The following is a 24,809-nucleotide window of genomic DNA, read 5'->3' as shown; positions in this document are numbered from 1 at the left end:
CAGAGAACGGCACGCCACCGGGAAACACACGGCTTGGGGAATGGAGAATCCAGCCAACATCCTTTTTAAGTCCTACAGATTCTAAGTCAGACTGGGAAAATACTTCTGATAGGTATTTTCTGTATTTTATACTGCTACTGTATTTTAGATAAAATGTAGCTTAATTGTCCATGGTTTGCTTTAATCTGCAGGATATGAGCTGTTTGCTTTTATTAGCCATATGGGACCATCCACAATGTCTGGTCATTATGTCTGCCATATCAAAAAGGAGGGAAGGTAAGCACTAGTTTCTTTGGAAAGGATATTCAAACTGCTAAACTTATGTGAGCTATTATAACTTTATATTAGCATCAATCCAATTTTGAACAGCGAATTAGTGTAGATCCAATTTGTTTCTGTTGCTGGATCTGTAATAGGAATACTCGGGTTAGTGGGGCAATGTGTTTTGCTTATTAGTTGGTTGGAAAACTATGGAACAATGTTTTGTTGAAGAAAAAAAAATTGAAAGGTGTAACAAAATAATATGGTATGTACATTCTATGAGTCCACCAAAATATTTGAGGTCATTGCTGTGATTCAAGAATATATTTTTTCTTGCCCTTATTACCGCTAGACTTCATATTCCAATGCACACTTGGCTGGTATCCCAAATTCATCCAAAACTCTGCCGCCTGTGTCTTAATTTGCACCGATTCCTGTTCATCCCTGTGCTCGCTGACCTACATTAGTTCCCAGTCAAGCAACATCTTGATTCCGCCCCCACCCCGCAAATCCCTGCAACCGCCCTATCTCTGTTATCTCCTCCAACCTCACACCCCTCTGAGATATCTGCACTTCTCGAATTCTGACTTCCAAACCTGATTTTATTGCTGAATCATTTTTGGCTGTGCCTGCAGTCTCCCCCAAGCTCTGGAATATCCTTCCCACATCCCTCCAACTCGCTACCTCACTTTCCTCCTTAAAGACACTCCTTAAACCTACTTCTTGGTAATCTGACCTAATACCCCTATGATGCACGATCAATGACCACTAAAGTGAGGTTGTCGTCCAACTGAAGGCTTTAATAAGCTAGATGTTTCCCCCAGCAGCTCAGGTACAGAATGAGGGCTGCTGGGGCGGCACAGATTCTTATACCCCGCCTATCAGGGCGGAGCTATCATACACTCTAACCAATAGCAGGCATACAGTTTCCACCAATGGTGCTTTAGCCTATCGGGTACCGTAATACCTGTAATACCACACCCTATATGACTCACTGTCATGCTTTTTTCTATACTGCTCCTGTGAAGAACTTTGGGATATTTTATTACGTTAAAGGCACTTTATAAATATAAAATGGTTTTTTTTTTTGCATTAGTTAATTGCATCTCCATTTCTTCTATTCAGGTGGGTGATCTACAATGACCATAAAGTCTGTGCCTCAGCGAAACCCCCTAAAGACCTGGGATACATTTACTTTTATCAGCGGATGTGCTACTAAGCTTGAGACCTCTGTATGGAAAACCATAACCTTCTTTCCAAAGATCCAAAAAATTATAAACCGTCAAAGGTTTGGGGCAAACTGTGGATTCTGTCATTATTGTGTAACTACTTTATTTATAGAAAACACAATTATAAAGCAATAATATGTTTGATATAAGATTGAAAATGTTTATTGTTTAATATATTGACAGGTTTTTTTGTTTCTATTTTAAAACTGCATCTGGAGAAGCTGACGAAACATATCAGAGGTGTGTGCAATCAGTTTACTTTTACCTGACTTCAGCAAGTCTTTTTTTAAATGTATCAGAACATCTTCATTATTTCTTCCATTGCCCTCTTTCCCTCTTATTCTAGTTCATCTGTCAGAATAATTGTTCTATTTGTATGTTTTTTTTTTGAATGGGCACTCCATAAAAACATGACGATCTCATGGAATGCATTCACCTCCACAGACAAACACTAGTTTTAGGGTTTCCTCTCGAGATAGCTGTTTCTATAAGGGGGAGCTATTGTATTTAGCACCACTCGGATATTTAAATATATAGATGTGTGTCACAGTTACTGATTTGTTTAAAAGTTCAAACAAATCCATTGATTCGTATTGAAACCTACATTTTAAAAGTCGCACACATGATGTATTAGACTACAAAATCTAGAACCTTAAAATATTTACTTGGTTTTAATACAGGCATATATGACCTTCCATATGACCATTCTTACCCAAACCAAATAAAAAGTCCATACAGAAACAACATTTCTAGAATCCCACTCTGCCATCCATTAAGCTAGATGTTATTTCTTGTTGCACATCGAAGCAGGCTGTTATTCTATTTAAGGATAGCGCTTAGTGTTAGCAAACAATGGGTGGACTCTTCCTGGCCTGCCGGGGCGACTTCGAAAACGAGATCGGGAAGAAGGTCTGACAGAAAGGTGTTTTGTCAATATATTCCCGCCTCTGGCCGATTCCGTCAGAGGTGGAGTAGAGGCAGCAATGGCTACCTGCCCAGCTGCTAGTCACTTTGCATAATTAATTGTTCAATTGTGGGAAGGTTTGGGGACGCTGCTGGGGTCTCCCTGCTGAGGCCAAAGCCTGGCAGGTGCCTGGAAAAAGTTTACTAGTGAGCCCGCAAGCCCTCTTTCAGGCCCCCTCAATCCTGCCACTGAAGCTGAATGGATCAATGAGCCCTTGCTGTGGTCGCAGACAATCGTGTCGAGGGATTTAAAACTATAAACATCTTCAAAGGATACCACAAGATGGAGGTCCCCTGGCAGTCATCCTCGCTCAGTGGAAGCGCCCATGTCTTCCTTCCACCGCTGCCATCCATCCAGAGCTGTAATCCCTCTGGTTAGGCCTGCAGCCTCAGAAATCCTTAATATTTCTGCAGCGCAGCCGAATAGGAGGCCATCTCCAAGAAAATGGTGCTGGCGGATGTATGCTGGCATGTATGGACCTGGAATTGGACCCCGTCCTGCAAGTATTCTTTTATTAAAATTAGTTTTATTCAAATCAGGGCATACATAACAATATACAAACAATCATTCACTAACAAAATACAATCTCCCTAATTTGACACTTTTCCCCTTTTTCTCCCCTAAACCCTACCCCCCTACTCGCTGGTAACAAACAAATCCGTAAACAGAGACAAGAACAGCCTCCATCTCATCCATATTCCCCATCCGAGCCCTGAAGGACAAACTGAATCGTCTCCAGTTTAAGGAATTCGGCAACACCTCCCAACCATACCGACATCTTCGGCGGTTCCTCCGACCTCCATTCCAATAAGATTCACCTCTGGGCGATCAACGTGGCGAAGGCCGCCACATCAGTCCCCTTCCCCTCCATCAGCCCCGGAACTTCCTCAACCCAAAAATCACCTCAAATGGACCCTGTAACATCTTCAGCCCTACAATTTTTGCTAGTGTCTCAAATACTGAGCCCCAGAACCCCACTAATTGCAGACATGACAAGCACATGTGAACATGGTTAGCTGGTGCCCCTCTACACCTCTCACACCTATCCTCTACCCCTGCAAAGAACCCACTCATTGACACCCGTGTCACCTGGGCCCTGTGCACCATCTTAAATGTATTCTTAAAGGGGACAAGATTCTATCCAATAACTATAATAACAATCAGAAAAATTGTGTCATTACTTTGGAGATCCAATTTTAGTTTTAAAAGTTGTAGAGATATGATTTACATCATTGCTTCCATTTAAGTAGAGTAATGGCTCATTACAAACTTGCATCCTTTCTTTCTTTGGCTAACTAGCCCACATTCTTTAAATAAAAGTAACCTCGATTTGTCGCAGGATAAACTAAGCTATTTAACTGATAAACCAAAGAAAGCCTGTCACAAGAATTTTTTTTTCAATAAACATTTTATTGAGGTATTTTTTGGTATTATAACAACAACACAATAAGCAATGTACATGAAATTACAAACATAGTGCAAAAGCCATCTCCCTCCCTTACAGGTCCCACCTTTATTAACCCCCCTACTCTAATCTCTAATTTAAACTAACCCCCCCCCCCCCCCCCCCTTCTGCTGACGATTAATTTTCTGCGAAGAAGTCAACGAACGGTTGCCACCTCCGGGTGAACCCTAACAGTGACCCTCTCAAGGCGAACTTGATTTTCTCCAAACAGAGAAAGCTAGCCATGTCCGATAGCCAGGTCTCCGACGTCAGGGGCTTTGAGTCCCTCCAAGCTAATAGTATCCGTCTTCGGGCTGCCAGGGAAGCAAAGGCCAGAATAGAACATGGAACATAGAACACTACAGCGCAGTATAGGCCCTTCGGCCCTCGATGTTGCGCCGACCTGTGAAACCACTCTAAAGCCCATCTACACTATTCCCTTATTGTCCATATGTCTATCCAATGACCATTAGAATGTCCTTAGTGTTGGCGAGTGCACTACTGTTGCAGGCAGGGCATTCCATGCCCTTACTACTCTCTGAGTAAAGAACCTACCTCTAGACATCTGTCTTATATCTATCTCCCCTCAATTTAAAGGTATGTCCCCTCGTGCTAGACATTACCATCCGAGGAAAAAGGCTCTCACTGTCCACCCTATCCAATCCTCTGATCATCTTGTATGCCTCAATTAAGTCACCTCTTAACCTTCTTCTCTCTAACGAAAACAGCCTCAAGTCCCTCAGCCTTTCCTCATAAGATCTTCCCTCCATACCAGGCAACATTCTGGTAAATCTCCTCTGCACCCTTTCCAATGCTTCCACATCCTTCCTATAATGCGGCGACCAGAATTGCACGCAATACTCCAAATGCAGCCGCACCAGAGTGTTGTAAAGCTGCAACATGACCTCATGGCTCCTAAACTCAATCCCTCTACCAATAAAAGCTAACACACCATACGCCTTCTTAACAACTCTCTCAACCTGGCTGGCAACTTTCAGGGATCTATGTACATGGACACCGAGATCTCTCTGCTCATCCACACTGCCAAGAATCTTACCATTAGCCCAGTACTCAGTCTTCCTGTTATTCCTTCCAAAATGAATCACCTCACACTTTTCTGCATTAAACTCCATTTGCCACTTCTCAGCCCAGCGCTGCAGCTTATCAATGTCCCTCTGTAACTTGTAACTTGTGCGAGTCCAAGTCCGGTATCTTCCCCAGCATCCTCTTTATAAACTCCACTTCATCCCAATTTGGCGCATACACATTTACTAATACCACCTGCACCTCCTCCAGTTTCCCACTGACCATAATGTACCGACCTCCCACGTCCGAGACTATTCCACCCGCCTCAAACACCACCGGTTTATTGATCAGGATCGCGACCCCTCGAGTCTTTGAATCCAGTCCCGAGTGAAAGACCTGACTGATCCAGCCTTTCCTCAATCTAATCTGGTCAGTTACTCTAAGGTGCGTCTCTTGCAACATTACCACGTCCGCCTTCAGTCCCCTAAGATGCGCGAACACACGTGCCCTCTTGACTGGCCCATTTAACCCTCGAACAGTCCAGGTGATCAGCCTAGTTGGAGGGGGCTCATTGCCCCCCCCCCCTTCGCAGATCAGCCATTCCCTTTTTTAGGACCGCCTCCAGCCCATGCTCCGCGCCTCCACCGGCCCGCCCCCAGGCAACCTCCGCCCCCGACCTCCTCTCTGTCCCTTGGCCCAAGACCCTCCCTCATCAGCAGAACATTTCCCCCCCCACCCCAGTAACAACACTCTGTAAGCCAACCCCTTTATTAAACCGAACATATGCACACACCCCACTGCGCTTCCGTGAGCTAGCCAGCCCAGTTAGCTTGGTGGCCCCCATCCCTGGCGCCGGATAGTCTCCCACCTATTGTTCCCTCCCCACCCTCCCCCAGCTCATACAAACATACTCCAACATCAAATAATCCCGACACAATTGCCCGACAGAAAAACACCAAAATCTAAACAAGCAAACCTCCATCCCCCAACAGTGCAAATAAAAACCTTAACTAACTCAGCTCTGCCACTGGTCCCAAATCAATACCGAAGGCATTACAAACAGCTTCCACAAAACAAAAAATGAGAAACTTTTTTTTAAAGAAAAGAGGAACAAAAAAAAAAGCATGAATGTTGCAGCAAAGTTCAAAAGTTCTCAGTCCACCACCAGTCCTTTGCTTTTCACGAAGTCGAGCGCGTCCTCAGGCGACTCAAAATTAAAATGCTGTTACTCCTACGTGACCCAGAGACGGGCCGGATATAACAGTCCGAACTTCACCTTTTTCTTAAAAAGGATCGACCTAATCTGGTTGAAGCCTGCTCTTCTCCTGGCCACCTCCACACTCAGGTCTTGGTAAACCCGCAGGATACTATTGTCCCACTTACAGCTCCGTGTCTGTTTGGCCCACTGTAGAATGCGCTCCTTATCCAAGTACCTGTGGAATCGCACCACCATTGCCCTCAGGAGGGGGGGGGGGGTCTCGCGTTTGCGGCTTCCTCGCGAGTGCTCTGTGAGCCCTGTCCACCTCCAAGGGTCAGGAGAATGCCCCACCCCTTAGCAGCTTCTCAAACATATCTGCGATGTATGCCCCAGTGTCCGCTTGTTCGGACCTCTCCGGGAGCCCAACGGTTCTCAAGTTCTGCCTGCGGGACCTATTCTCTAGGTCCTCCATCTTCTCCAGGAGCTTCTTCTGCTGGTCTCTCAGCATCCCCGCCTCCAACTCCACTGAAGTTTGATGTACCTCCTGTTATGGGCGAGGGTTCAGAGAACCCCAAAGTGTATCATGGAGTTCACCTGATCCACAACTTTTTCTAGATTGTGGTATGGGGAGCACACGGCCCACTCTACAGGTGTCGTACAGCAGAAATGGAAACGTATTTTTTAAAGCAAAACAATGTTTAATCTATGAACTCAAGTTAACCTTTTTAAAACATACAGTGAACATCTTAGCAACCATTAATTCAAATACAACCCCCAAAGAATACAACACTAAGTAATCCTTTACGCTTTCCTTTTAACATCCATAAGACTTAAAACACCTTTTACCAGAAGCACATCAGGTTAAAGTCACTACTGTTATTAGTTTTAAATCACCAGGATCAATTTACAGTCTTTGGATTACAGAGAGAGACTCTAATGCACCTTCTGGCTGTGATTGCAGCTATCCAGCTCTGAAAACGAAACTAAAACACACCCTGCAGCAAACAGCCTAAAACGAAAGTAAAAAGCTGACAGCCCAGCTCTACCCCCTCTCTGACATCACTGCAGTAATAAACACCCATTTCTTAAAGGTACTCTTACTCCAGATATTTAGATACACACCCGTTTAGAAACACCCATTTCTTTAAGATAATCTCACATGACACTCCTGCTCAGCCAACGCCTTCCCTACCTTCTGGATCGCCCGATCCTGGCCGTCCAATCTAAGCGCCAGCTGCTCAATCGACTCTTTTATCGGGACCAAGCCATCCCGTTTCTGCTTAGCAAAGTTTTCCTGAATAACTTGCATCAGCTGCTCCGTTGACTGCTGGGTCGACAAACCAGAGGTCCGGTCCTCCGCCATGCTGTCTCCTGCTGCGGCTTCAGCGCAAGCCTTCGCTGTCTTTCTGTTTCTGTCTTTATGAGCACTTCTAGTCCTTCTCTCTATGCAGCAATGCGGGAATTCAGTACACAATTGCCTCTGTCTTCAGTTTTACAGTTCAAGTCTGGTAGAAAATCAGGGGAAAAGGTCTAAAAGTCCGACACGAGCGGGAGCCACCAAATATGCGACTTACTCATTGATAGCCGCCACCGGAAGTTCTGTCACAAGAATTTTTGATTCAAACCTTGTGAACCCCCCCCCCCCCCCCCCCCCCCCACCTCATTACTGGAACAAAAGGCAAATTTGTCAGATAAGTCTATTGATTTAAGGTAAGATTTCTCGAAATGAATTTTCTGCTGCTGAAGAATGAATTGAACAACTGGTAGTGAAAACTGGGCTGCAGTTTTGTCTTGTTGAAGATCCACCCAATTTGTGCCCCCAAATAGTTTCAAAATGGATTTGTTTGCAATGCACATAACAATAGGGGTGCCGTTTCATTATTTTTTAAAAATAAATATTTTATTGCGGTATTTTTGGTATTGTATTAACAACAAAATAAACAATTTACATGAAACTATAAACATAGTGCAAAAGCCGTCTCCCTTCCTTACAGGTCCCACCTTTAGTAACCCCCTACTTTAAGCTAAACTACCCCCCCCCCCCCCCACCCTTCTGCTGACGATTAATTTTCTGTGAAGAAGTCGACGAACGGTTGCCACCTCCGGGCGAACCCTAACAGTGACCCTCTCAAGGCGAATTTGATTTTCTCCAAACCGAGAAAGCTAGCCAGTTTCCTCTGCCAGGTCTCCGACTTCGGGGGCTTTGTGTCCCTCCAAGCTAATAGTATCCATCTCCGGGCTACCAGGGAAGCAAAGGCTAGAACGTCTGCCTCTTTCTCCTCCTGGATTCCCGGGTCTTCCAACACCCCGAAAATTGCCACCTCTCGACTCCGTGCCACCCTTGTTTTTAACACCGTGGACATGACATCTACAAATCCCTGCCAAAATCCCCTGAACTTCGGACATGTCCGGAACATGTGGACATGGTTCGCTGGTCCTCCTGCACATTTTGCACATCTGTCCTCCACCCCAAAGAATCTGCTCATCCAGGCCACTGTCATGTGAGCCCGATGAACGACCTTGAATTGTATCAGGCTGAGCCTGGCACATGTTGCGACGCGTTGACTCTACTCAATGCGTCCACCCATAGACCATCCTCTATCTCTCCTCCCAGCTCCTCCTCCCACTTGCGCTTCAGCTCCTCGGTCTGCTTCTCCTCTGACCCCATAAGTTCCTTGTAAATGTCAGACGCTCCCTTATCCTACCCACCCTCTGGAAACTACCCTGTCCTGAATCCCCCTTAGCGGTAGGAGCTGGTAGGTTGACACCTGTTTACGTAGGAAGTCCCACACCTGCAGATACCTGAATTTGTTTCCCCTCGCCAACCCAAACTTCTCCTCCAGCGCCCTCATACTCGGAAAGCTCCCCTCTATAAACATATCCCCCATCCTCTCAATCCCTGCTCTCCGCCATATCTGGAACCCCCCATCCATACTTCCTGGGGAAAACCGGTGATTATTACAGATTGGGGACCAGACAGATGCTCCCTCTGCTCCCACATGTCTCCTCCTTTGCCCCCCGACTCTCAGGGCCGCCACCACTACGGGGCTGGTGGAGTATCGTGCCGGCGGGAACGGCAGAGGCGCAGTTACCAACGCCCCCAGACTGGTGCCCTTGCATGAAGCCGCCTCCATACGCTCCCATGCCGACCCCTCCCCCACCACCCACTTCCCGATCATGACTATATTCGCCACCCAGTAATAGTTACTAAAATTTGGCAGCGCCAGCCCGCGCTCTCCCCGACTCCGCTCAAGCATTACCTTCCTTACTCGCGGGGTCTTGCCCGTCCAAACAAAGCCAGTGATCACTTTGTTGTTCCGTTTAAAAAAGGACTGCGGAATAAAGATGGGGAGACACTGAAATATAGACAGGAATCTCAGGAGGACTGTCATCTTCACCATCTACACCCTCCCAGCTAGTGACAACGGAAGCGCGTCCCATCGACGCAAATCGTCCATCATTTGGTCTACTAGTCGGGCCAGATTCAATTTATGCAGCCGGTCCCATTCCCGTGCCACTTAAATGCCTAGGTACCTAAAGCTTCCCCTACTAATCGAAACGGCAGCTGCCCCAATCGCCTCTCCTGTCCCCTCGCTTGGACTGCAAACATCTCACATTTCCCCATATTTAGCTTATACCCCGAAAACCGGCAAAATTCCCCATGAATCCTGATGATTTCTTCCATCCCTTCCATTGGGTCCGATACATACAGAAGCAGGTCATCTGCATAGTGTGAGACCCCCCCCCCCCCCCCCCCCCCCCCCCCCCCGCGCCGCCGAACCAACCCCTTGAGGCTCTCAGAGCAATTGCCAAAGGCTCTATAGGTAGTGCGAACAACAGTGGAGAGGGGGGGCATCCCTGGCCGTTTCATTATTAATAGTAGCTGTAAAGTGTTAGATCTAAATCATGCCCATGTGAAATAGGTGCTGATCATCGCTAGGTAGGGGTAAATATATACAAGGCCATGGCAAGGACATGTAATGTTAAAGTAGGTGCAGTTAAGGCGTTTTTAACAATTCTTATTTACTCTCCTGCTGACAATTAGGTTCTTTTGGAGATCTGTGCCAATTTTAATGCATTATTACCTTTGAAGAGTGTTGTGATATCACAGGGTCACAGATTACCATGATAATTTGTGGTTCTGCTACTGACACCACCGAACCCTGAAATTATTCAAGGGGCTTTTTGTTTCAGTAAATTACATGCTGTCTGAGTCTGGAGAGTTTAATGATTATTACCAAGGCTTGAGGAACAGAAACAACCATCCTTGTGTGCTACTGAACAACTGCCCCAGTTAATTGACTTGAGACCCTTGCACCAGGTTGGATGGAGACACATGAAGATGAAAGAGTAGCTGGCATATCAATAATAATAATCGTTTATTGTCACAAGTAGTCTTCAGTGAAGTTACTGTGAGAAGCCCCTAGTCGCCACATTCCGGCGCCTGTTCGGGGAGGCCGGTACGGGAATTGAACCCGCGCTGCTGGCATTGTTCTGCATTACAAGCCAACTATTTATCCCACTGTGCTAAACCAGCCCCTCCTGATAAATGCAACATTGTTTACTCCTAGAGAAAGTTATGAAGTTAACCAGGAAAGAATCGCATGACTATACAGACAAACCAACATGGTTGTAGATGGTACAACTCTGTTTTATTACTCTTGATAACAACATCTATAAACTTATGACTGTGGTTCGTAATTTACCCGTTAACCTGTGGACCTAGCCCTAACACTACCTTAGAGAGGAACTCAGCATATGGTGCATGTCTGAGTGGCACGCTGTGAGCTCTGTGCCCTGAGCTGTCTCCTGCTGGAATGAGCGGGAACTGTGGTGTTCCCCGTTTTATAGTGCGTGTGCTCTCACTGGTGATTGGCTGTGATGTTGCGTGTGTGTTGATTGGTCCGTTGATCTGTCCATCAGTGTGTATGTGTGTTTGCACCATGATATGTTTATCTGAATATCATGACATCCCCCCTTTTTACAAGAATATGTGCCTATGTGGTAATAAATATTGGTGTGTACTGAGTGCAGCTGAATATGTGTGTGCAATATCTACAACATGTACATGAGGTTAAACTATATACATAGGAAGGTGTCCGGTGCAACATAGCAACGAGGTTGTACCATAAACAAAACAAGTGCAATCATCAAACATCGAAAACAAACTCCTGTAACGACAAAAAGAGAAACACATGAACATTGTGGCATAACACTTTAGTGAGTCCAATGTGCAAAGAGGCTCACAAGTCCAGCCTAGTAGGTGGGTGACAAATTCGGGTTGACCGCCTCATGGGTGGGTTAGGATCCACCGGCTGAGGAATGGGCCTGGCCACAGGCGATAGAGGAATAGGCATGGTGGCAGGAAGCTCCACAAAGTCGACATCAGGGACAACAGGAGGGCGTGGCACCGGTGCATGATCACGTAGCAAGCGTGGAAGCAGCCGAAGAGCCCGGCGATTACGCCGGCGAATGGAGCCATCAGGCATACGAACCAGGAATGAGCGGGGAGCTACGCGGCGGAGAACTTCGGCAGTTGCCGACCAGCCACCCTCTGGTAGGTGGATGCGGACGTTGTCTCCAGGCGCCAAGGCAGGAAGATCAGTTGCCCGAGTGCGATGTGCCACCTTCTGCTGTGCACGCTGCTGTCACATCCTCTGCAGTACTGGAGCATGGCCGGGTTTAGGAACATGAATGGACGGTACAGTGGTCCTGAGGGCGCGATCCATCAACAGCTGGGCTGGTGAGAGGCCAGTGGACAGTGGGGCCGAGCGATAGGCCAGCAGGGCTAAACAGAAATCCGATCCGGCATGAGCAGCCTTGCAGAGGAGCCGCTTCACGATATGGACGCCCTTTTCCGCCTTGCCATTGGACTGGGGATGCAGAGGGCTGGACGTCACGTGTGTGAAGCCATACGAAGCGGCAAAAGAAGACCATTCTTGGCTCGCAAAACAGGGCCCATTGTCCGACATGACGGTAAGCGGAATGCCATGGCGAATGAAGGTTTCCTTGCATGCCCTGATGACCGCTGACGATGTCAAATCGTGCAGGTGTACGACCTCTGGATAATTTGAAAAATAATCAATTATGATGACGTAGTCCCTGCCGAGCGCTTGAAAAAGGTCCACACCCACCTTCGCCCAGGGGGACGTTACCAACTCAGGGGCTGAAGCGTCTCAGGGGGTTGCGCCGGCTGAAACTTTTGGCAGGTGGGGCAGTTGAGCACCATGTTGGCGATGTCGTCGCAGATGCCCGGCCAGTATACAGCTTTTCGGGCCCTCCACCTTGTAATTGATAATATGGAAAAATGTGTCATTTGAAACATAGAAGTCTGGCAATATCTGGTCTGAGAGCAACATGACAGAATACACGGAAAGATCCCACAAAGGGTTAACAGCAGCTGCCAGGGAAGGATTGTAAAATGCAGATATCCTTGGTCAAGCAGGCTTAGCAAACAAGACAAACAGGATTTTGAATGAAGTCAAAGACAATGGCTCACACCTTCATTGAAAGTAACTAACTTAGTAAGGATCTGGAAAAGAATGGATGAGCTTCAGTTGAATTTTGTGATAATTCTAAGTGTGAAAATTTGCTAATACCAGGTAAATTAAAGAAAACTGGAGGCTCTCAGTCTACGAGAAACTTAAATCAAAGCCAAAATCAAAGTCAAAATTGGGCTGAGGACACAATTGGAAAATAAAACTATAGAAATGACAGGAATTAAATTGAAACCAAAGCATTTTGAACATCACAAAGGAAACAATGTAATCAGATCTATGAGATGAAGTCATGTCAAAATGTATACTTAGTTGGATTAAAAGGTTGAGATCAAAAGGTACTTTTTACAATCAAAGAAAATAAGAGTTGCTTTACAATGACATCAAAAAACTTAATTGTTAGAAAGTAAATATAAACCTCGAGACCAGGGCAGGAAAGATTCAGAACCAGAAGCAGAACTCAGAGAGAGAGAGAGGACAAGCAGCTAGAGTCACAGTCAGCTCGGTCATGGGAAATGGACAGGGCAGAGCAGCCGAGCTAAAATAGCTGATACATCTAAAGAAGACCAGACTTTAAAGAAGATTGATTGTCAAGTTGGGCCTGAAGGTCCCTTCAACCAACCAGAAGGCTCCAGAAGCAAGATCTTTTTACCTTTATGTAAAGACAGTGATTGCATCTTTTAAAAAGAGAAAAAAATATATACAATAATAAAATAACTTAAAAGTTTTAACCTGAAACAGTGGTTATTCCAAAATCTACTTTACTTACTTAGCAATGCGGGACCCAGGATCGATGCTACTAAGTGGTAAGTAGATGAACTCTTCGGTGAAGGTATGGGTTATACCGGGGGATAACTTGAAAATATAGTTTGACCTGAATAGCACCCACTGAAGCCTGTATCGGAGTCGTGGAGTGAGAATCCCTGATCACCATTTAGAATGTCGGCCCTTTTTGGTATAGGGGGACTTCTAAGAATAGTGGTGAGTTTTCAAAAACAACCTGCACTTCTCAACCCCGAGATGGCCTTCGTGTAATTGTTCGAGGACAAGCCGGTGCATGCTGTGTGGAATCACAATCCGGTCCAACTTTAGGAGGACACCGTCAATGACGGCCAAGACGTCCCGGACATTGTAGAATTGTGGGCACTGTTGTTTGAGCCACCCGTCCGTCATGTGGCACATCACACGTTGTAGAAGGGGGTCAGCCGCAGTCTCCCGGCGAATACGGGCCAGACTTGCATCATTAGCTGGCAGATTGGCCGATGTGAAGGCCACATGCGCTTCGACCTGACATACGACCCCCCCCCCCCCGATTCGGGCGGTGTGCTCACTGCTCTGGACAGGGCATCCTTGATGATGAGGTCTTTTCCCGGGGTGTAGACCAGTTGAAAGTCGTACCTCCGGAGCTTGAGCAGAATGCGCTGGAGTCGAGGGGGTCATCTCATTCAGGTCCTTTTGTATGATGCTGACCAGGCGGCGATGGTCGGTTTCCACGGTGAACGGAGGGAGACCATACACGTAGTCGTGGAACTTATCTATGCCGGTTAACAAACCCAGCCACTCCTTCTCAATCTGCGCATAGCGCTGTTCTGTGGGGGTCATGGCCCACGGGGCATAGGCGACCGGGGCCCATGATGCAGTGTCATCCCGTTGCTGGAGTACCGCCCCAATGCCGGGCTGGCTGACATCAGTCGAGATCTTCGTATCTTGAGAAGTGTCGAAGAACGCCAAGACCGGGGCTGTGGTGAGCTTAATCTTGAGCTCTTCCCATTCCTTCTGGTGTGCGGGCAGCAACTGGAACTCCGTAGTCTTCTTCACTAGGTGGCGAGGCAAGGTTGGGAATGAACTTCCACAGGAAGTTGACCATCCCGAGAAAGCGTAGCACTGCCTTCTTGCCTGCCGGCTGCGGCATGGCTGTAATAACTGTCACTTTGTCTGCATCCGGACACACTCCTGACCGGGATATGTGGTCCCCCAGAAACTTTAGCTCAGTTTGGCCAAAAGAATACTTGGCTCGGTTGAGGTGCAGGTCGTGCTCTCGTATCCGAGCAAAGACGCGCTGGAGACGACTGATGTGCTCCTGTGGTGTGGTGGACCAGATGATGATGTCGTCAACATAGACACGCACCCCTTCGATGCCCTCCATCATCTGTTCCATGATTCTGTGAAACACCTCAGATGCCGAGATGATGCCAAACGGCATTCTATTGTAGCAGAACCTGCCAAAGGGAGTGTTGAAGGTACACAGCTTCCTGCTGGACTGATCCAGTTGAATCTGCCAAAAACCCTTTGAGGCATCAAGCTTTGTAAAAATTTTAGCCCAGGCCATTTCGCTCGTGATCTCTTCCCGTTTGGGTACGGGGTAGTGTTCCCTCATGATGTTGTTGTTCAGGTCTTTCGGGTCGATGCAGATCCGGAGTTCGCCAGAGGGCTTTTTTACGCACACCATGGAGCTGACCCATGGCGTGGGCTCCATGACCCGGGAAAGCACTCCATGGTCCTAGAGATCCTGCAGCTGCTGCTTGAGGCAGTCTTTGAGTGGTGCTGAGACTCTACGAGGTGGTGAATGACCGGGGTGGCGTCCGGTTTGAGCCGTATTCTGTAAGTGTAGGGCAGTGTGCCCATGCCCTTGAAAGCCTCCTGGTTGTGGGCAAGGAGCGAGTGGAGCTGTGCCCTAAAGTCTGCATCCGGGAAGTCTGACGTGCCTTCTGGAGACAGAGTGTGTACCCGCTGAACGAGGTGGAGAACCTTGCACGCCTGTGCGCCTAGCAGGGAGTCCTTCGATGATCAAACAATCTCAAAGGACAGTGTGGCTGTGTATGCATTGTGTGTAACCTCGAGCTGGCAGGATCCCATGGCCGGGATAACATTCCCATTGTAATCGACCATCTGACAGCGGGATGGCCGAATCCGTGGATTGACCTTCAAGGCATAGAAGGCTGACCGTGCAATAAGGTTGGCGGAGGCACCAGTGTCTAGACGGAATGTGATTGGTGATCGGTTGACCGTTAGGGTGGCACACCATTCATCACCCAGATTAACGCTGTTCACTGGCATCAGCTGGTGGGTCCTCCTTGGGCACATCCGATTCCTGTCAATGACCGCAACGCGGAAGGCTTCCCAGTCGTCGGTATCACCGGTCTGTACATCGTCAGGGTATGACACGGTGTATGGAGGCTGAATGGCCCGCACGTCCCTGTGAGGCTGGCGGAATTGGGGAGCGTTGGCAGGTTGAGCTGCTCGACAGCAGGCAGCGGAGTGTCCCATCTTGCCACAGCGGAGGCATTGTCGATTCTTTGCAGGACATTGCCGCTTTAAATGTGCGGATCCACAGTTGCCGCATGTCGTGACGTCATGGCGTTTGTTGCACCACCGAGCATGCGCAGTTCGGTCCTGCGTAGAGCGCGCCTGCGCGTCATGTCCCTCTGCGTCGACATCTCTTTTGGCGCGTACAAGCGCGGGAGGCCGCCGAAAGCGCGCAAAATGGCCGCCCTCGTCCGGGACGCGGGCCGGGAGGAACTCGATCGACTGCACCCGCTCGGCCTCGTAGGACCCCTGCCGTGCAGATTCGGCCGCCTGGAATTGGGAGTACCGGCTGGTCGTGTTTTCATGGAGGACACAGGCTTCGATGGCGGTGGCTAGGGTGAGGCTCTTAATTTTGAGCGGGAACTGTGGTGTTCCCCGTTTTATAGTGCGTGTGCTCTCACTGGTGATTGGCTGAGATGTTGCATGTGTGTTGATTGGTCCGTTGATCTGTCCATCAGTGTGTATGTGTATTTGCACCATGATGTGTTTATCGAATATCATGACATATCCAATGACCATTTGAATGCCCTTAGTATTGGCGAGTCCACTATTGTTGCAGGCAGGGCATTCCACACCCTTACTCCTCTCTGAGTAAAGAACCTACTTCTGACATCTGTCCTATAGCTATCATCTCTCAATTTAAAGCTATGTCCCCTCATGCTAGACATCACCATCCGAGGAAAAAGGCTCTCACTGTCCACCCTATCTAATCCTCTGATCATCTTGTATGCCTCAATTAAGTCACCTCTTAACCTTCTTCTCTCTAATGAAAACAGCCTCAAGTCCCTCAGTCTTCCCTCATAAGATCTTCCCTCCATACCAGGGAACATTCTGGTAAATCTCTGCACCCTTTCCAATGCTTCCACATCCTTCCTATAATGCGGCGACCAGAATTGCACGCAATACTCCAAATGCAGCCGCTCCAGAGTTTTGTACAGCTGAAACATGACCTCATGGCTCCGAAACTCAATCCCTCTACCAATAAAAGCTAACACACCCTACGCTTTCTTAACAACCCTCTCAACCTGGGTGGCAACTTTCAGGGATCTATGCACATGGACACGGAGATCTCTCTGCTCATTCACACTACCAAGAATCTTACCATTAGCCCAGTACTCTGTCTTCCTGTTATTCCTTCCAAAATGAATTACCTCACACTTTTCTGCATTAAACTCCATTTGCCACCTCTCAGCCCAGCTCAGCAGCTTATCTATGTCCCCCTGTCACTTGTAACATCTTTCTGCACTGTCCACAACTCTACCGACTTTAGTGTCATCTACAAATTTACTCACCCATCCTTCTACGCCCTCCTCCAGGTCATTTATAAAAATGACAAAGAGCAGTGGCCCCAAAACAGATGCTTGTGGTACACCACTAGTAACTGGACTCCAGTCTGAACATTTCCCATCAACCTCCACCCTTTGTCTTCTTCCAGCTAGCTAATTTCTGATCCAAACTGCTGAATCACCCTGAGTCCCATGCCTCATATTTTCTGCAATAGCCTACCATGGGGAACCTTATCAAACGCTTTACTGAAATCCATATACACCACATCAACTGCTTTACCCTCATCCACCTGCTTGGTCACCTTCTCAAAGAACTCAATAAGGTTTGTGAGGCACGACCTACCCTTCACAAAACCGTGTTGACTATCTCTAATCAAATTATTCCTTTCCAGATGATTATACATCCTATCTCTTACAAACCTTTCCAAGACTTTGCCCACAACGGAAGTAAGGCTCACTGGCCTATAGTTACCGGGGTTGTCTCTACTCCCCTTCTTGAACAAGGGGACAACATTTGCTATCCTCCAGTTTTCTGGCACTATTCCTGTGGACAAAGATGACTTAAAGATCAAAGCCAAAGGCTCAGCAATCTCCTCCCTAGCTTCCCAGAGAATCCTAGGATAAATCACATCTGGCTCAGGGGACTTATCTATTTTCACACTTTCCAGAATTGCTAACACCTCCTCCTTATGAACCTTAAGCCTTTCTAGTCTAGTAGCCTGTATCTCAGTATTCTCCTCGACAACATTGTCTTTTTCCTGTGTGAATACTGACGAAAAATATTCATTAGCACCTCTCCTATCTCCTCGGACTCCACGCACAACTTTCCACTACTGTCCTTGACTGGCCCTACTCTTACCCTAGTCATTCTTTTATTCCTGACATATCTATAGAAAGCTTTAGGGTTATCCTTGATCCTACCTGCCAAAGACTTCTCATGTCCCCTCCTGGCTCTTCTTAGCTCTCTCTTTAGGTCCTTCTAGCTAACTTGTAACTCTCGAGCGCCCTAATTGAACCTTCACGTCTCACCTTTATATAAGCCTCCTTCTTCCTCTTGACAAGTTTCAACTGCTTTAGTAAACCACGGTTCCCTCGCTCGACCACTTCCTCACTGCCTGACAGGTACATACTTATCAAGGACACGCAGTAGCTGTTCCTTGAACAAGCTCCACATTTCCATTGTGCCCATCCCCTGCAGTTTTACTCTCCATCCGATGCATCCTAAGTCTTGTCTCATCGCATCATAATTGCCTTTCCCCAGATATAACTCTTGCCCTGCGGTATATACCTATCCCTTTCCATCACTAAAGTAAACGTAATCGAATTGTGGTCACTATCACCAAAGTGCTCACCGACCTCCAAATCTAACACCTGTCCTGGTTCATTACCCAGTACCAAATCCAATATGGCTTCGCCTCTCGTTGGCCTATCTACATACTGTGTCAGGAAACCCTCCTGTACACATTGGACAAAAACGGACCCATCTAAAGTACTCGAACTATAGCGTTTCCAGTCAATATTTGGAAAGTTAAAGTCCCCCTAACAACTACCCTGTTACTTTCGCTCCTATCCAGAATCATCTTTGCAATCCTTTCCTCTACATCTCTGGAATGTTTCGGAGGCCGATAGAAAACCCATAACAGGATGACCTCTCCTTTCTACCTCAGCCCAGGATGACCTCAGCCCATACTACCTCAGTAGACGAGTCCTCATCAAACGTCCTTTCTGCCACCGTAATACTGTCCTTGACTAACAATGCCACCCCTCCCACTCTTTTGCCACCTTCCCTGAGCTTACTGAAATATCTAAATCCCAGCACCTGCAACAACCATTCCTGTCCTTGCTCTATCCATGTCTCCGAAATGGTCATAACATCGAAGTCCCAGTTACCAACCCATGCCGCAAGTTCACCCACCTTATTCCGGATGCTCCTGGCATTGAAGTAGACACACTTTAAACCACCTTCCTGCCTGCCGGTACACTCCTGCAACTTTGAAACCTTACTCATGACCTCACTACTCTCAACCTCCTGTATACTGGAGCTACAGTCCAGGTTCCCAATCCCCTGCTGAACTAATTTAAACCCTCCCGAAGAGCATTAGCATATTTACCCCCCAGGATATTGGTACCCCTCTGGTCCAGGTGTAGACCATCCCGTTTGTAGATGTCCCACCTACCCCAAAATGAGCCCCAATTATCCAGGAATCTGAAACCCTCCCTCCTGCACCATCCCTGTAGCCACGTGTTCAACTGCTCTCTCTCTCCCTATTCCTCGTCTCGCTAGCACGCGGCATGGGTAACAACCCAGAGATAATAACTCTGTTTGTCCTAGATCGAAGTTTCCACCCTAGCTCCCTGAATTCCTGCCTTACATCCCTATCCCCTTTCCTACCTATGTCGTTGATACCTATGTGGACCACAACTTTGGGCTGCTCCCCCTCCCCCTTAAGGATCCTGAAAACACGATCCGAGACATCGCGGACCCTGGCACCTGGGAGGCAACACACCAACCGCGAGTCTCTCTCGTTCCCACAGAATCTCCTGTCTATCCCCCTAACTATGGCGTCTCCAATGACTAATGCTCTACTCCTCTTCCCCCCTTCCCTTCTGAGCAACAGGGACAGACGCTGTGTCAGAGACCTGTACCCCATGGCTTACCCCTGGTAAGTCCCCCCCCCCCCCCAAAACAGTATCCAAAGCGGTCTACTTGTTACTAAGGGTAACAACCACAGGGGATCCCTGTAGTGACTGCTTCCTCCCAGCACTTCTCACCGTCACCCATCTATCTTTATTCTTCAGAGTTACTACATCCCTGACGCTTCTATCTATGACCACCTCTACCTCCCGAATGATCCGAAGTTCATCCAGCTCCAGTTCCCTAACACAGTTTCTGAGGAGCTGAAGATGGGTGCACTTCCCACAGATGAAATCAGCACGAACACAGGCGGCGTCCCTCACCTCAAACATTCTGCAGGAGGAACATTGTACTGCCTTCCCTGCCATCCCCTCTAGATAAAACAAGAAAAAGAAAGGAAGAGCTTAGTTGATATGTATGCATTCAAGCCGAAGAGTGTGCATACTGCATGGAATGTTTTGTAGGGCAGGATCAGGTGAAAGTAAAATAGTTTCTTGTGAGGAGAATAGTTCTTTTATCTTGTGAGGTTTTTTAATATTTTGATTGCCCATCAAGGTGAAAGAATTCAATGCTGGGAAACGTGGAAAAAATTACAAAACCCAAGACCTTGGTTTGCTGCCTTCTAGATTTCATAGTGGGTCACCTCTTCTTTAAATCACTCCTGCACCGATGATTACATACTGGTGTGTAGACTTGATTGGTTGACACCAGCTAAGATTATTGGGACGAATCATGGCTTGAAATGTATCAGAACCTATAATAGGGTTAGATATGCTAAATTATATTACACTGAAGAAAACAATCTCTATCCTTATGAACCCATTACAACATTGATGGTATCGCTGAAGACTTCTCATTTGTTGACTGGAGCAGAGTTACCATAATTGTTGCCATTATTTGGAGAAAAAAAGATGGTGGTAACCATGACGTGACTGTGGGCGGCTCTCAAGAAAGTAGACAGATCTTTGAAGTGTCGGATGGTCTTCCTTAAAATGAATTATGGAGAGACTAATAAATTAGTAATGAAAGTTCCAGGGTTTAATCATGTTGCTATTCGTAACTTTACAAACCATTGTAATGTTATTTTTTTTCACTTTTTTTTTCTTTTTTGTTAATATAAATTTAGGGTACCCAATTATTTTTTTGCAATTCAGGGGCAATTCAGCGTGGCCAATCCACCTACTCTGCACATCTTTGGGTGGCGTGTTGAGACCCACGCAGACACGATGAGAAGTTATTTTTCACTTGCCATAGCATCAGTAAAAACATTTTTCGATAATTACTTGTTGCACCTCTATACATTTTTTTTCTGCATGTCAAGTTTAAAATTAAAGGAACATTGAGTATGTCTAAAGTGAACCTTAAAAATAGACTGCTATATTACATTGAAGTACATGAGTTGCTGGATCGCTTCCAATGCTGTGACCAGTTTTGGTGCATACGTTTTTGCTCACATATTACATAATTGAGGCCAAATTTATTTTGATAGATATGTCAAGTCTAAATCAAAAATCAGCAATGCTATTTGGTTCTGAAACGTGAGACTGTTTTCATACTTTTAACTAAATCAATACATTAAGCCAATGGAAATTCTTTAAACATTGCTTGCAATTGAACTAATTTTAATCTCAAAACCAAGTTTTGTGCCTCTGAATCTACAACACCAAATAAACCTCAAATTCTATCAGCGCATGACTTCCAGTTGGCTTTTTTAATATGAGCTCCTGCTCACGGGTAGATTAAGATTTTAGAGATAGTATATTACAATATATTTTAAGAGTTTGTGAGCATATTATGAGGTACTTCTCAAACTGAGAAGTCACTTTATCTGCATTGCTTCATCTGCATTTATTAGCCTTTCTGTGTCTGCATCAACATTTAAATACATTTTTAAAAAAATTTTCAAATCCATGTAGGGACATTATTTCCTGGGCATCCCTGTATGATCCATTATGTTCAAAAATAAGCCATGAATCTCTCAAGCAGTAGATTGAGATAATTTAGTTAACTTTCATGGTGTCATTTTCTTAGCAATTGGAGGTGAAACTCTTACTGGCGTACCAGAAAAAGAATCCCCCAATAGAAACTTAGAAATGTTTTTGCACACTTGGAAGCTCCCATTTTTGTGAATTTGAATATATTTGGAAAGATTTGAAAATTACATTTCCTATGCGTTAAAACAAACTTAATGGCGTTTATCACCTTCCCATTGCACACCATCCTCATCCATCTGCTCTTTCCATTTCACCCATTCTCTCCTACTCATTCCCTGTATCCTCCCAGTCCTTCCTGTTTTGCCTCATTCCTTTCATTGCCTTCACCAAACCGTTCAAACTCTAACCTGTTCCTCATCTCCATTAGTTTGACTCTAAAGATGGCTGTCAGCCAGCAAGAAGGGTGAGGCAATAATGCGGGGTAAATTTGGCCTGGTGAGGAAAGATCACTGGTGAAAGTAGCAGGAATTCATAATTCTTATTAGCAAGATGGTTTTACGCATTTGGGAGTGCCAGCATTCAAATTGAATTAATTTTTTAAAATTTTCTATGAATGTTGTGAACTTTGCCTTCCTATATTCTTTAATCCATTGTGGCTGTCTTTTTTACAGCTTTGGTGAGGGTTACAGGTCTATGCTGTTTGACTGATGTGAACACTGAAGCCATTGTCTTCTCTTGTTCTAATTTTTTCTGTCATATTCACATCTACTTTTAAATGTTATTTACACGGTACCGGTGTTTTTCCACCATTGTTTAACAATAGCACCATTGAGGTTTTTAGAGGTAACTTATTTGCCAAACTGAGGCAAGGTGTCTCTGGACGGTTGTATCACATCTTCAACTGCTGCAGTTGCAGAAAATACTTTGTCATTAGCACTAATGTAACTGGAAAATGTTGGAGAACACTGGCACATAACCTTCATTGCTTCACAGTTACAAAGTTGGAGTAATTCAATAAAATTTTGTTGAAATCTGGTTTAGCAGAGTTTTCATTTTAAATGTATTCGCTAATGATGACTTAATGGGAATTATAAAATGGTCAATTTTCCCTAGGGTTACAGAAGTAAAGTCTGAGGCATTTGTACACATTGTAGAAAGTGTGATAGGAAAGCTTAACAATGAAGCAACATGTGCTCATCTCTAAGCATGTAGCACTTTGGTAATGCAGGAGTTAAGTGCAGAATATATGTTGAGGTACTAGAAACATTGATATTTGTTAATTAAAAACAATTTAATGATAATTTCAAGAATATGCTAGTATACCCTTCATAAATATGTTCCTGAACTGCTATTCTTCAAGTTTTCTTCTACACTATACAGGACAAGGCAACTTGCTCAATCAGCAGCATCCTATCTCTTCTTAACTCATCATTCCCACCACTACCGATGCATAGTAGCAGCACTGCTTCCCATATACAAGATGCACTGCAGCAACTGGTCAAGGCTGCTCCGCCAGCACCTTCCGAACCCGAGCCTCTTCCACCTTGAAGGACAAGGTCAGCATAGACATGGGAACATCACCAAGTTAGCCCCTAAGTCACACACCTTCCTGACTTAGAATTATATTGCCGTTCCTTCACTGTCATTGAATCAAAATCCTGGAACTCCTTCTAACCGCACTGTGGGTGTATCTACACCAGATGGACTGCAGTAGTTCAAGAAGGCAGCTCACCACCTTATTAAGGGCAGTTGGAGACGAGCAACACATACTGGCCTTGCCGGCAATGCCCTGATCCCATGAAAGTATAAAAGAAACTTAGATGCACATTACAGGGTTGATAGGTTTTTTATCGCTGCAACTCAATAAACAGAGTGGTGAAATATTAGAACAGGGGTGCTATTCCTCTGCTATCAATATACCAGTACACTTCCAATCCAAGTGATGCAGAGCAAGGCCAGCAGCGCAAATTCAATTCCCGTACTAGCTGAGGTTATTCATGAAGGTCCTGCCTTCTCAACCTTTCCCTCACCTGAGGTGTGGCGATCCTCGGGTCAAATCACCACCAGTCATCTCTCCCCCTCAAAGGGGAAAGCAGCTTATGGTCATCTGGGACTATGGTGACTTTATCTTTACATTTCCAAACTAATTGGTAAACTGTTTTGAGACCAGCAGGCTATGATAAACTAAACTGTTTTGCTTTCAATAAGGATAAGGATGTATCACTATTTTAATGCAGATGGTTCATGGCATTCCTTTGCGTTGAAGGATGCACCCGTTCCTTTATTTGTAAACCCAATACTTTATTAAAACACAGGATACACAGCCAGATGAAAGCGTGGGCGGAATTCTCCTCCACATGACGCCGTGAACCAAGATCAGGTGGAGAATCGGGCGTCAGGCCAGAATTGAGGTCTGTGCCTGGCGTGATTCAGGCTGGTGGAGATAATGAGGTTTGCGCTCTGCACGGGCAAGGGCATGCAAAACCAGCATTTGCATGGATTTAAATGTGATTAGCAGGTTTGACATAGTATGTTCTGCCCTTCCGAGGTGCTCCACATTCACCTGAGGCAGGAGCTGCGCTCTGAAAGCCAGTGATTCGAAACAAACCTGTTGGACTTTAACTTGGTGTTGTAAGACTTCTTACTGTGCTCGCCCCAGTCCAACGCCAGCATCTCCACATCAACGCTCCTCTCCGGCAGAGCTCTCTCAGAACTGAATTACTCCCAAGTATTTGCAAATGTGGACTGGGCACCATGGCTGCAGAGGGGGAGCAGGAGGCTAAAGAAACACTGGAAAACCTCAAAAACTGTTGGAGGATGGGTGCCTGGGCCAAGGCCAGTAGTGGGTAGTGACTTGGTGCCAAGTCCGTGGACTCGGGGTGTCCCCCTCGGGATCGGGGTGGCCTGGCTCAGACTGCCATTGCTACAGTCTGTCTCGTAAACACACCCCTTTGGTGCGACTTACAGGCTCCTGGCTGCTCACACTGCAGAGTGCTGCCTGTGTCCTTTAAATGCTCAGTGTCATAATA

The 24,809-nt window shown here is 46.2% G+C and overlaps 1 protein-coding gene across 1 annotated transcript in view; it reads left to right on the top strand.

Annotated features, from left to right (window-relative positions):
- LOC140389801 (ubiquitin carboxyl-terminal hydrolase 13-like) overlaps positions 1 to 22,814 on the top strand; it is a 196,822-nt gene extending 174,008 nt beyond the window's left edge. Inside the window, exons 19-21 of the mRNA XM_072474337.1 lie at positions 192 to 276; positions 1,387 to 1,730; positions 20,402 to 22,814. Of these exons, the coding sequence (XP_072330438.1) occupies positions 192 to 276; positions 1,387 to 1,480 (179 nt within the window). The 3' untranslated portion in view covers positions 1,481 to 1,730; positions 20,402 to 22,814. The remainder of the gene's footprint in view (positions 1 to 191; positions 277 to 1,386; positions 1,731 to 20,401) is intronic.
- Positions 22,815 to 24,809: the final 1,995 nt, after the last annotated feature.

The sequence above is a fragment of the Scyliorhinus torazame genome, chromosome 14 (assembly GCF_047496885.1).
Source record: "Scyliorhinus torazame isolate Kashiwa2021f chromosome 14, sScyTor2.1, whole genome shotgun sequence".
Lineage (NCBI taxonomy): Eukaryota > Metazoa > Chordata > Chondrichthyes > Carcharhiniformes > Scyliorhinidae > Scyliorhinus > Scyliorhinus torazame.
Note: the sequence above shows the minus strand (reverse complement) of the source record. Positions and strands in the feature narration are given on the sequence as shown.